Here is a 12,472-nt window from a genome sequence, read left to right on the forward strand (position 1 = left end):
TCCTGGCTCTGCTCCTGGGTTGGGAAATAATTCCAGATAAAACTGCCCATCCTTGACCTGCTTCCCTGGCAGAGGGAGGAAAATTAAACTGCCTTTATTATATTTTTTTAATGATTGAATAAGCCTTAAGCCTGCCTGTGATGCACTGCGGACACTCAGAAGCAGTTTGCAAGAGATTTTGCAAGGGGCCAGAAAGATACCGTGTTTTCCTGCATATAAGACGACCCCCTAGTTTTGCAGTTAAAACATAGGTTTAGGCCTGTATTCGCTGTATAAGACAGAACGTTCCTGTGCTGCAACTGTATGTACCACAGTGAGCCAATCACAACAAGCAAAGGTTCAAAGGTTCTACTGTAGACTTCCTCTCTGACTCTGGCCAATCTGAGCAGGCTTTGGACAGTGTAGATTCGGGTCCAGAACATTGTCTCATTTGCATGCATCAAAAGCCTGCTTGGATTGGCTGAGTTAGAGAGGCGGTGCGAGCAGCCTGGCAGTGATTGGTGCAGGATCTAGTTGGAAAATTCGTTTTGTGGCAATATTCAGACAATTTTCGTTTAGCGGCATATTGAAACATTTTTTGGGATATACTCGGCGTATAAGACGACCCCCGATTTTCGGTTGACTTTTTTGTTTCAAAAGTCATCTTATACGCTGAAAAATATGGTAATTCAGGGGTCAAGGAAATTGCTTGTCTTGCATGCCCCTTACGCATCATTTAGGGTCCCGCAAGGAATGATCCCTGAGCACAGAGTCAGGAATAGCTACTGAGCATCTCCGGGTGTGGCCCCCCCCAACATCACCCCAAACACACACACACACACACACACACACACACACACACCCCTACGAATGTGGTTGGTTCTTTGACCACAAGGAGGACAGACTTTTGGGGGAGTCCATTGAGAGTCTTGTTTTGCACACACACACACACACACACACACACACACACACACACACACACACACACACACACACCTACGAATGTGGTTGGTTCTTTGACCACAAGGAGGACAGACTTTTGGGGGAGTCCATTGAGAGTCTTGTTTTGCATTTATTGGGTTTGATCTGTCGCTCAATGGAGAATTTAACTAGGATCATACTTCTAGAAATGTACCAAGGGGAGGGGGACCTCAGGCGCTCTTTTCTGTTCCAGGCAACTATTTTTTTATTTGTTTGTTTTAAGCCACACCCAGTGGTGTTCAGGGCTGACTTCTGGAATCATTTCTGGCAGGCTTGGGAGACTCTATGGGATGCCAGGGATCAAACCTAGGTTGGCCATGTGTAAAGCAAGCACCCTCCCTGCTGTGCTATCACTCCAGTCCCTGGACAACTTTTTACCCCATTAGGGTGAGGTTCTGGGGAGACTCCTTGGACTATGCTCCCTCTATGCAGTCTGGGGGGGGCAGGGGGAACTGTGGCATCCTAGGAGAGGGGGGCAAGCAAGGAAGAAAGGACTCTGCCCCATCATCTGGAGATGTCTCAGCACCCGTTGGGTACCAGCCAAGAATCAAAGCTGCAAATAAGTTTAAGGGCTCTCTGTGACCTTGAACAAGTACTTCACCACTGCATGCCTCAGTTTCCCCCGGTGCAGAAGGGCGTGGGTCCTTCCAGCTGATCTCCCAGCGATTCCAAGTACCACGGATCTCAAAAAGCCTGATCATGTGGAACTGGAAATTCTGTTAAGATCTAGCAACAGCTTTTACCTCCTGTACCCCATTCCTTCCTCACACATGCTTTCATCCACTCTCTCCCCAAAGGGGGCTGGCCTGCATCAAAAAATGGGATTCTGTCACAGGAGTGGGCTGGCCACTGCCTTCACACTCACTAGTACCTCTTCTTTTTGGGGGTTCCACCTATCCCCCAAACGCACACACACCAGACTGATGAGCAAGGAAGTCTGGAGGTCCCAGGATGGATGGCTCTGGCCCAATGGGTGTCCAGTGTATGCCCTGACCTGGTCCCCAGACATCCCACCTGGATCCCCAGTCCTCATCTTCAGGAAGTGCCTTATCTGCATTGAAGAAGATTCTGGAATTACTAGTAAGTGCCACTCAGGGCTCTGGAGGCTGCACGAGAAACTTTCCTGCTGTCTCTGGGCATCTGAAGAGGTGCCAGGGATAGGGGGCATTGGAATCAGGCCTTGAGCGCAGTGACAGGGGTCTCCCCTGTCATAGTTTTGCCTTTTGAGATATACGGCCATTTCCGGTGGACCCCAAGGGGGGACTTTGGGAGCTGGTCCTCCTGGCTTCCAGCAAGTGGAAGCCAAAGATGCTGTGAGTTATCCTACAGGGCCCAGGCCCCTCCCCAAACCCCTCACTCCCAGGAGGTCAGTCCCAAAATTCCAGCGTTTCATGAGGAATAAGCCAAATTTCCACCATCCCTGTATTGACACCTTTGCTCTGGGGAGTGGTCTGAGCCTGTACCTGCAGTAGAACCAGCACAAGAGCTTGTCCACTGGGGACAGAGAGAAAGCAGCGACCCCCACCTATCTGACACCCTTTTCTTTCCCCTCCTGGATCTCCCGACTGCCTTTGCCTTGCACATGGCTGACCCAAGATGGATCCAGGTTTGATTCCTGGCATCCCATATGGTCCCCAAGCCTGCCAGGAGTGATTTCTGAGCATAGAGCCAGGAGTAATTCCTGGGCGCTGCCTGGTGTGACCCAAAAAAACAAAACAAAACAAAAAAAAAAAGAATGGGCAATTTTGGGGCCAGAGCAATAGCACAGCTGGGAGGATGTTTTCCTTGCATGTGACCGGTTCAGGTTCAATCCCTGGCATCCCATAGGGTCCCCCAAACCTGCCAGGAGGAATTTCTTGTTTTGTTTTGGAGGCCACACCTGGTGGTACTGAGAGATTATTCCTGACTCTGCACTCAGGAATCACTCCTGACAGGATCTGGGAACCCAACTTATTAAGTCAGTTGCATGCAAGGCAAACACCCTTCTTGTGCTAGTGCTCTGGGTCCAGGAGTAATTTCTTTTTTATTTTGTTTTGTTTTTTTTTGTTGTTGTTCTTGTTTGTTTGTTTATTTGTTTGTTTTTGGTCACACCGGGCAGTGCTCAGGGGTTACTTCTGGCTCTATGCTCAGAAATCGTTCCTGGCAGGCTCGGGGGACCATATGGGATGCCGGGATTCGAACCATCGACCTTCTGCATGAAAGGCAAACACCTTACCTCCATGCTATCTCTCCGGCCCCCAGGAGTAATTTTTTAGTGCAGAGCCTGAAGTAACCCCTGAGCGTCATCAGTTGTGGCCTCAAAGCAACAACAACAAAAAAAGAAGGGCCAGAACGATAGCACAGGGGGGAGGGGCTAGGGCATTTGCCTTGCACGCAGTCCTGAGTGCCATCAATTGTGGCCAAAAAAAAAAATCAAAAGGAAGACAGTGACCCTCCCACCCGAGCAGGAGACCTGTCTAATTGTTCTGGCCCCTGGGGACGGCTTCTCCACCTTGCATGGGTGAGGGAGGGCTTAAAGCTTCCCCCAGCAGCACTGAGCATGACTTGTAGCCCGCTCTAACAGACACTTGTGCCCAGCTTTCCCCCATGGGGTACCCGATGAGGCAGCTGGAAATAGCGTCTTCCCCCCCACTGACTCTGGTTCTGCCTTCAAGGACTCGCACTTCCATGTCATGTTGCTGTGTCCTAGACACAGATGGCTATAAGTGACCCTATGCAGGAAACCCCCAGGACTTGATGCCATTAAAGGGAACCCACCCCACCAGGAAAGACACCTGGGAAGTGCCAAGTATCTGAGGGATTTCCTGGATGACCTTCAGCTTCCGGCTAGTCTGGGAGTACCCCATGGGAGTGTGTGTTACCCTGGGAGAATTGTCCTGATTGGCCTTGACAATATTTTGGGCTTCTAGCAGGGATGGGGGGCTGTTGTTTGTTTGGGGGCCACACCTGGCAGTGCTCAGGGGTTACTCTTGGCTCTGCACTCAGAAATCACTCCTGGCAGGCTTGGGGATAAGTTGCTGGCAATGAAACCCAGTCAGTTTGCATTAGCAAACACAGCAAACACCCTACCCACTGTACCCCCAAGATGAGCGATTTTTTAAAGTGCCCAGGTGGAGCTGAAACTGCTGATCTGGGCACATCCCCAAACATTCTATGCTGGGCAGGCCACTTCACCCTGCTCAGTGGACTTATTTCTTGGGGGAGGGAGTCTTGCATAAAGTGGAGTTTAGCTGTACCCCTGTCCTCGTGCCAGTTAGATCCCCAACTGCTGGGTGGGATTAGCAAAAGAGCTTCTAGATGTGGCTGAGTGAATCCTTGGGGACAAAGCAGATCCCATGAGTCCCTCACAGCTGGAAGCTTCTGCTCCCCTCCACCACCACCCCATGCCTAGAGCCAGGGTCTTGACTCCCCAGGGACCATATGCCCTGTAGCAGCCAATAGTGTCCCCCAATTGGACCTTGTGGGAGTTCTTCTAGCCAAGCACCTGTCTGCCAGAACAGAAAGAAAATTCCTGTGGTGGGGGGAGGGAGGGAGGGAGGGAGGGAGGAAGGAAGGAAGGAAGGGAGGGAGGGAGGGAGGGAGGGAGGGAGGAAGGAAGGAAGGAAGGAAGGAAGGAAGGAAGGAAGGAAGGAAGGAAGGAAGGAAGGAAGGAAGGAAGGAAGGAAGGAAGGAAAGAAAGAAAGGAAGGTAGAGAGGAAGAAAGGAAAATTTCAGCTGTGTTTTTCTCATTTTCTGACCGCATAGTTATGACCAAAGCCTGGAACTTAACTCCCAGCTGTTTTAGGCATGCTTGTCTTGCGTGGCCAAATTGGAGGCCCCTTCCCTTTCCATTAAGAGTCCCTGCAAGAGATCTCCCAGGGTGACAACTGGAGGGAACACTTTGCTTGCAAAAACCCCTGCTTGGACCTAGGTACCCCAGAATTCCCTGAGCACCACAAGATGCTATGCCCACCCCCCAAAAATTTTTTTTGCAGGGGCCAGAGCTATAGCACAGCAGGTTATGACCTTTGTCTTGTACACGGTCAACCCAGGTTGGATCTCCAGCCTCCCATAGGGTCCCTGAGCTTATCAGGAGTGATTTCTGAGTGAAGTGCCAGGAGTAACCCCTGAGCATCGCTGTGTGTGATCCAAAAAAAATAAACAAAAAAGTTTTGCAGGTGGGGAGACAGGATGATTTTGCTTGTGGGGAAACACTTGGAGCAGTGATGAACCCCCTGAGATCATGACCTTTGGATTGCACAGCTGGGATGAAACCGGATGTCTGACGTGAGGGAGGGGGCTCCCCTCCTCTGTCTCATTGCACCCCAGCTCCAAGGCAAAAGGAGCGTGGCCGGTGTGTGCATCTGTCGTGGGAGCCCAGGATTCTGTGCCGGGGCAGGAAGCATCCCTGTCACCCTGTCCCTACGCTGCCAGGAGGACTCAGAATGGACACCCAGGCCCACTTAGCCCACTTCAGCCATCTGCGAGCACTGGGCTTAGGTCTAACTCCCCCTTCTTCTCCCCACAGTACTCCCCGAGCATGCGTGCCACATACCTTTCCGTGGCTGACGAGCAGCAGCTGAGACACTACGGGAGGGACTTTCCAGCCTAGTCACAGTTGGGGGTCCTGCCTCTGTGCCCCCCCCCCCCCGCGGGGCTCTGGCCACTGCCCTTCCAAGAACATTTCTTCACTAGAAGTCAAGCACATCCTGGCCTCCATGCAGACCACCGGGATTGAAGACACCAAGAGGCTGACTGGGGTTCTGGGGAGAGGGGCAGCCTGAGTCCCCAACGAAGCTCCCTGCAAACACAAGCTCCAGTGGGACCGTCTCCTCCCATCCACCTCACCATGCACTGACACCCCCTCTCCTCCCAAGAATGGACAGTCTCCCCTGACCCCCCAGAGAATGTGCTGGAAAATCTTAACAGGAGGCTGCAAGTTCCTGCTGGGGACCATGCCACTGTGACTCACCCTCCCCTCCTGCCACATCCAGTCTCTGTCCCCCTCCACCCCTGTACAGAACGGTGTCTTGAGTGGCCAGGCCAGTCTCAGGTATTAACAGACACTTTGAGTGCCCTTTGAACTCTAATTTTTTTCCCCTCCTCTCCCAGTGATTTATTTTTTTTTTAATGTTTGGATTATCCAAAGAACTGTATCTGTCAGCACATCCAGTTTTGAAACCCAGCTTGGCTTTATGTCTTATGCTGGGAACAACAGACCCTTAACTATGGATGGCCCAGGTTGGGGGAAGGAATGGAAGGGAGAGATGAGAGTCTCTGACACTGGCTTCTAGAGGACCAGGAGCAAAGAAGGATCAAGAAAGACCAACTGAAGGGCCTGAACAGCAGGGAGGACATTTGCCTTGCAGGTAACTAATCTGGGTTCAATCCTCGGCATCCCATAGGGTCCCCTGAGCACTGCCAGGTGTGATTTCTGGGTGCAGAGCTGGGAGTAAACCCTGAGAACTGCCCTGTCTGGCCCCCAAAATAGGAAATGAAAGCAAGACAGAGATTCCCCCTGGGGAGCTAAGTCGTATGCCCTGGCCAGCCCTGTCTCCTGTGTCTCCAAGCAAACAAGTCTTCAAATTGGTTGGCACACTAGCATGGCTGGGTCTCCTCAGGCATAGTATGTCTGCCTTCTGTTCCTCTCATCTCCCTGCCCTCCCAAAATACATTACACCCTGCTGGGATGGAGCTGGGTGGTTGGAGGAGATGAGGGACCTACCAGGGTTTGGGTCTTGGTGCTTCTAATCTTCCACCAACTTAGAACCAGACTCCAATGGGGCTCGGACTAGGGGGTGCTTGGGACCCCTTTTTGCAACCCCTCAGGTCTCCACGGTAGGCAGGGCATCGTGCTGCTGAGGTCAGGTTTTGCTGTGACACTGAGTCCTGGGCCACACACTATGTCTGACATGTGAAATACACTAACGTATCGGGGTTCAGCCTCTCTTGGGGAAAGAAATAAACCTCTTGTACTAATAACATGCCTTGTCTCTGCCCTGCTCTACCAAGGGAAGTCAGGGGGTGGGTGGGATAGCAGTGGGTACCCCACTGAGCTCTACTGATGGAGAGTGGGGTCCAGTGAGTGACTACCTTTGCCTCTGACCCCCATCTTTTTTGTTTTTTTTTTGGGGGGGGGTCCATACCCAGCGGTTCTTAAAGTTAACTCCTGTTTCTTTGTGTGTTGGGGCCACACCCAGTGATGCTTGGGGATTACTCCTGACTCTGCGCTCAGAAATAGCTCCTGGCAGGCTCCTGGGACCATATGGGATGCCAAGGGTCAAATGTGGGTCCATTCAGATTCAGCCTTGTGCAAGGCAAATGTCCCACCGCTGTGCTTTCGTTGGGCCCCTAACTCCTATTTCTGTGCCCAGGGGTCACTCCTGACTGGCTCAGGAAACCATATAGGATGCTAGGGATCAAACCTCAGCACTCTCGAGCAGAGTCATTTAAAAATAAAGTGGGAGCCAGAGAGAGCATGGAGGTAAGGCATTTGCCTCACATGCAGAAGGTCGGTGGTTCGAATCCCGGCGTCCCATATTGTCCCCTGAACTACTGGGGATTTCTGAGTGTAGAGCCAGGAGTAACCCCTGAGCACTGGGGTGTGACCCCCCAAAAAAACCCCAAATAAATAGATAAATAAAGTGGGCTGGAGAGAGAGCACAGCGGTGGGGAATTTGTCTTACACGCAGCCAATCCAGGACCCATGGTGGTTCAGTTCCCGGCATCCCATATTGTCCACAGAGCCTGCCAGGGGCAATTTCTGAGCACAGAGCCAGGAGTAACCCCTGAGCATCGCCAGATGTGACCCCCAAAATTTAAAAATAAAAATAAACTCATTTAATAGAAGGAACGCAGAATTTTCTTTCCCCAAAGGATTAAAGATGGGCCCTTTTGGGGGCTATGACCCCTCTGTACTTAGTCTACTCCTGGCTAATTGTTTGAAGGGGGCGGAGTCACTTCTGGCGCAGGGAACACTGCAATGCTGGTGATCAGACCCCAAGCCTGCATGCAAAGTTTGTGCTCAGTCCTTTGATTTATCTCATCTGCTCTAAAGCATGTTCTTGGAGAAATATTTGTAAAAGCAATAACATGATTTGGTCTCTTCTATATATGCCTTGGGATATATCTTTGGTCTTAAAGGGAGATGGGTGTGCTGGAGTGATAGTATAGTGGTAGGGTGTTTGCCTTGTATGCAGCCTACCCAGGACAGACCCGGGTTTGATGCCTGGCATTCCATATGGTCTTCCGAGGGGCTGGAGAGATAGCTTGGAGGTAAGGCATTTGCCTTTCATGCAGGATGGTGGTTTGAATCTCAGCATCCCATATGGTCCCCCGTGCCTGCCAGGGGCAATTTCTGAGCATAGAGCCAGGAATAACCCTTGAGTGCTGCCAGGTGTGACCCAAAAACCATATGGTCCCCGAACCTACCAGGAGTGATTTATTAGAGCAGAGTCAGGAGTAATCCCTGAGCACTGCTGGGTGTGGCCCAAATAAAATAAATTAAAAAAAAGGGAGACAGGTTTGAGTGATAGTACAACAGGGAGGGCATTTGCCTTCCAAGGGGCTGACCCGGGTTCAATCCCTGGCTTCCCAAATAGTCACCAAACACTGCCTGGAGTAATTTCTGAGCACTACCAGGTGTGGCCCCAAAACAACAACAACAAAAGAAAAATAAAAGGGCACTGGAGGGATAGCATAGTGGGTAGAGTGTTTGCCTTTATACGGCCCACCCATATGCAATATGCCTACCTTCCGGCATCCCATAGGGTCCCCTGAGCCTGCCAAGAGTGATTCCTGGGGTCAGAGCAATGGTGCAAACAGTAAGGCGTCTGCCTTGCAGCACTAGCCTAGGACGGACCACGATTTGATCCCCCAAGCCAGGAGCGATTTCTGTTTTTTTGTTTTTTGTTTTTTTTTTTTTTGGTTTTTGGGCCACACCCTGTGACGCTCAGGGGTTACTCCTGGCTATGCGCTCAGAAGTTGCTCCTGGCTTCTTGGGGGACCATATGGGACGCCGGGGGATCGAACCGCGGTCCGTCCTAGGCTAGCGCAGGCAAGGCAGGCACCTTACCTCCAGCGCCACCGCCCGGCCCCCCAGGAGCGATTTCTGAACGCATAGCCAGGAGTAACCCATGAGCATCACCGGGTGTGGCTCAAAAACAAAACAAAAAAAGAGTGATTCCTGAGTGCAGAGCCAGGAGTAACCCCTGAGAGCTGCTTTTTTTTGCCCACAGAAAACCAAAAATTTCAAAAACCTAAATAAATGAAAAGAAGATACATCTGGCGACAGGCTGCAACTTGAATAAACCAAGGTAAAGGTTCCTGCAGCGTAGCGCATCACTCAATCATGGGCAAGAGTTGTCAAACACAGAAAGGAGGGGGCCTGGGGTGAGGAGGGAGGAATGAGGCTGTTGTGTGGGTGGCGAGTTTCAATTTTGCAAGAGGAAAGCTATTTGAATTTGACGTTTAATGGTGCTGGTGGTTGCACAAGGTTGCGAACATCCTTAATTTCCCACAATTGCCCACTTAAAAGCTGACAAGGTGGACAACTTTCTATTAGCTATGTGTTGCCACCTTCTTTAAAGAGAGAAAACGTGGGGCAGAGCCCTAATTCAGCAAGTAGGGTGATTGCCCTCCACGTGGCCATCCTAGGTTGGATCCTTCGCATTCCATGTGGTCCTCCTAGCCCTGCCAAGAGTGACCCCTGAATAACACTCTGACCCAAGAACCAAAATAATAATAATAATAAATGGGGTATGGGGGCTGGAGAGATAGCATGGATGTAAGGTGTTTGCCTTGTATGCAAAAGGACAACATACCATATGGTTCCCTGAGCCTGCCAGGAGCAATTTCTGAGCATAGAGCATATTTCATGAGCATAGAGTAAGCCCTGAGCACTGCCAGGTGTGACCCAAAAACCAAAAGAATAAATAAATAAATAAACAAACAAACAAATAAATGGGGTATAGGGGCCAGAGCAATAGCACAGTGGTAGACAGCCGACCCAGGATCGACCCAGGTTCCATCCCCAGCATTCCATATGGTCTCCAGAGCCTGCCAGGAGCAATTTCTGAGCACAAAGCCAGGAGTAACCCTTGAGCACCTCTGGGTATGGCCCCCAAACCCTAAATAAATAAATAAATAAATAAATAAATACATGAGCAAAAGTGAGAGGCACAGCAATGGATCATGGATTGGCTAGGATCAGAGGAGTTTTCAGGGCTGGAAGCTTATCTGGACAAAGAATTTCAATAGCCAAGCAAAGAGAAACCAGTTGTTCTGTTTGGATTTTCAGTGTTTGGTTGTTTTTTGTTGTTGTCGTTTTCAGGCCACACTTGACAACGCTTAGAGGCTACTCCTGGCTCTCAGCTCAGAAATCTCTGTTGGCAGGCTGGGGTGGTGGGGAACCATATGGGATGCTGGGAACTGAACCCTGGTCTGTCCCAGATAGGCCACTTGCAAGGCAAATGCCCTTCTACTGCACTATTGATCCAGCCCCTCAGTGTTTGTTTATTGATTTGGGGGCCACAGCTGATGATGCTCAGGGCTTTCTCCCAGCTCTGCACTCAGAAATCACTCTAATTAATTAATTAATTTTTAGGTTTTGGGCCACAACCAAAGGTGCTTAGATGTTACTTCTGGCTCTGCACTCAGAAATTGTTGGGCCGGGTAGGTGGCGCTGGAGGTAAGGTGTCTGCCTTGCAAGCGCTAGCCAAGGAAGGACCGCGGTTCGATCCCCCGGCGTCCCATATGGTCCCCCAAGCCAGGGGCGACTTCTGAGCACATAGCCAGGAGTAACCCCTGAGCGTCAAACGGGTGTGGCCCAAAAACCAAAAAAAAAAAAAGAAATTGTTCCTGGCAGGTTCCGGAGACCATATGGGATCGAACCCAGGCCCTTCCTGGGTCAACAGCATACAAGACAAACGCCCTATCACTATGCTATCACTCCAGCCCTCAGGAATCACTTTTTTTTTTTTTTTTGGTTTTTGGTTTTTGGGCCACACCCGGTGGTGTTCAGGGGCTACTCCTGGCTTTCTGCTAAGAAATAGCTCCTGGCAGGCACAGAGGACCATATGGGACACCAGGATTCGAACCAACCACCTTAGGTCTTGGATCGGCTGAGGAATCATCTTGATAGTGCTCGAGACCCTATGGGATACCAGGCATTGAACCCAGGTCGACCACATGCAAGGCTAATGAATGCCCTTCCCACTGTGTTATCACTCCGGCCCCCAGGACTCCATCTCTGGTTATAATTTGGTTCCCATAGGCTCACACTGCGTGATGCCCCTAATTAGATGACCTCATGCAGGCTTCCAAGATAGCCAGGAGGGGACCTGCCAAGGGGTGACGCCACCATTATGCCCTTGGCATAATGCATATGCATTGGCAGCTTGCAGGACTTCGCGGGGGTGGGGTGAGTAGATTGGGAGAATGTGAGAGCAATGCTACTTCCCAGCTCACTCCACTTCCTTGGGGTGTCCTGTGCATTTAGGGGGCCTCTGAGTTGGGGGAGTGGCAGGCCAGGGGCCTCTGGTTGCAGATCTACCCAGCCAGAGATCCAGGATATGGACCCTCTGTTCCCCCTTCCAGAGCCTGTATTAGCACCTGATTCACCTCTGCCGTTGGGGGCACCTGTCCTACCCCCTTACCTCCTCAGTGCCCACCATCTGCTGGTTTCTTTGGGTAAAGTGTTCCTTGCCCCCCTAGAATAGAACCTTGTATATCTTTTTTGTTTTGTTTTGTTTTGTTTTGTTTTGGACATACCCGGCAGTGGCGCTCAGAGGTTACTCCTGGCTCTGAGCTCAGAAATTGCTCCTGGCAGGCTCAGGGGACCATATGGGATGCTGGGACTCGAACCACTGAGACTCCTGGATCAGCTGCGTGCAAGGCAAATGCCCGACCACTGTGCTATCTCTCCAGCCCTGAGCCTTGTATATCTGGCCAGACAAAGGGTCAGGACACATTGATGAAGAATTTAGGGACCAGAAGATGAGGGAAACATTTGCTTTCTCCCTGTATCATTAGTCCCCTACCCCCCCTGGGAAGTTTCCAAGCATCTGAGCCTGCCTTTGGGGAACACCCCCCAGACTGGCCTCTTCTAATCAGTGCTGTTCTCAGTTCCCACCCTGCAGGAACTGACCCTTCTTGCCCCCCCAAGCACCCACATACACATGCCTTCTCCCCGGTTTGCATCATGAGCCCCAAATGTTCTCCCACTCCTCTCTCTGCATCTCCCCAGCCATTTTTCAAGCTCTGGTTCCACCCCCACATTCTCAGAAGATACAATCCCCGCTGCTGCTGTCCAAGTCCCTGGGTGCACGCCAACCCCTCAACTCCAGTTGGCCTGGTGCCCCGCAGTGGGGAGTGCCCAGCTGGCCTTGCTCCAGGAGGCCACTCTGCCATTGGCATCTCTTTGAAGCCCCAGTTACCCTAAGTTCCACAACGGCTGTTCTTGCACTTGGCACTGAAGAAAGCTGGATCTTAGGAAAGGAAGTCGGTTTGCCCAAGGCGCTCAATGGCATTTAAT

General features: G+C 51.1%; 3 protein-coding genes across 4 annotated transcripts in view; 1 reads left to right on the top strand and 2 right to left on the bottom strand.

The window, feature by feature from the left end:
• The window catches only part of TTYH2 (tweety family member 2), a 38,345-nt gene extending 31,424 nt beyond the window's left edge, over positions 1-6,921 (top strand). For both annotated transcript variants that reach the window (XM_049769519.1, XM_049769529.1), the window contains exon 14: positions 5,468-6,921. In XM_049769519.1, the coding sequence (XP_049625476.1) occupies positions 5,468-5,551 (84 nt within the window). In that variant the 3' untranslated portion in view covers positions 5,552-6,921. The remainder of the gene's footprint in view (positions 1-5,467) is intronic.
• Positions 1-12,472, bottom strand: part of FADS6 (fatty acid desaturase 6) — a 1,183,177-nt gene that overhangs the window by 239,612 nt on the left and 931,093 nt on the right. The gene's annotated exons all lie outside the window — the stretch shown is intronic.
• The window catches only part of HID1 (HID1 domain containing), a 994,098-nt gene continuing 993,824 nt past the window's right edge, over positions 12,199-12,472 (bottom strand). The window contains exon 20 of the mRNA XM_049769487.1: positions 12,199-12,208. The gene's annotated coding sequence lies outside the window, so the exon portion shown is untranslated. The remainder of the gene's footprint in view (positions 12,209-12,472) is intronic.

The sequence above is a fragment of the Suncus etruscus genome, chromosome 1 (assembly GCF_024139225.1).
Source record: "Suncus etruscus isolate mSunEtr1 chromosome 1, mSunEtr1.pri.cur, whole genome shotgun sequence".
NCBI lineage: Eukaryota > Metazoa > Chordata > Mammalia > Eulipotyphla > Soricidae > Suncus > Suncus etruscus.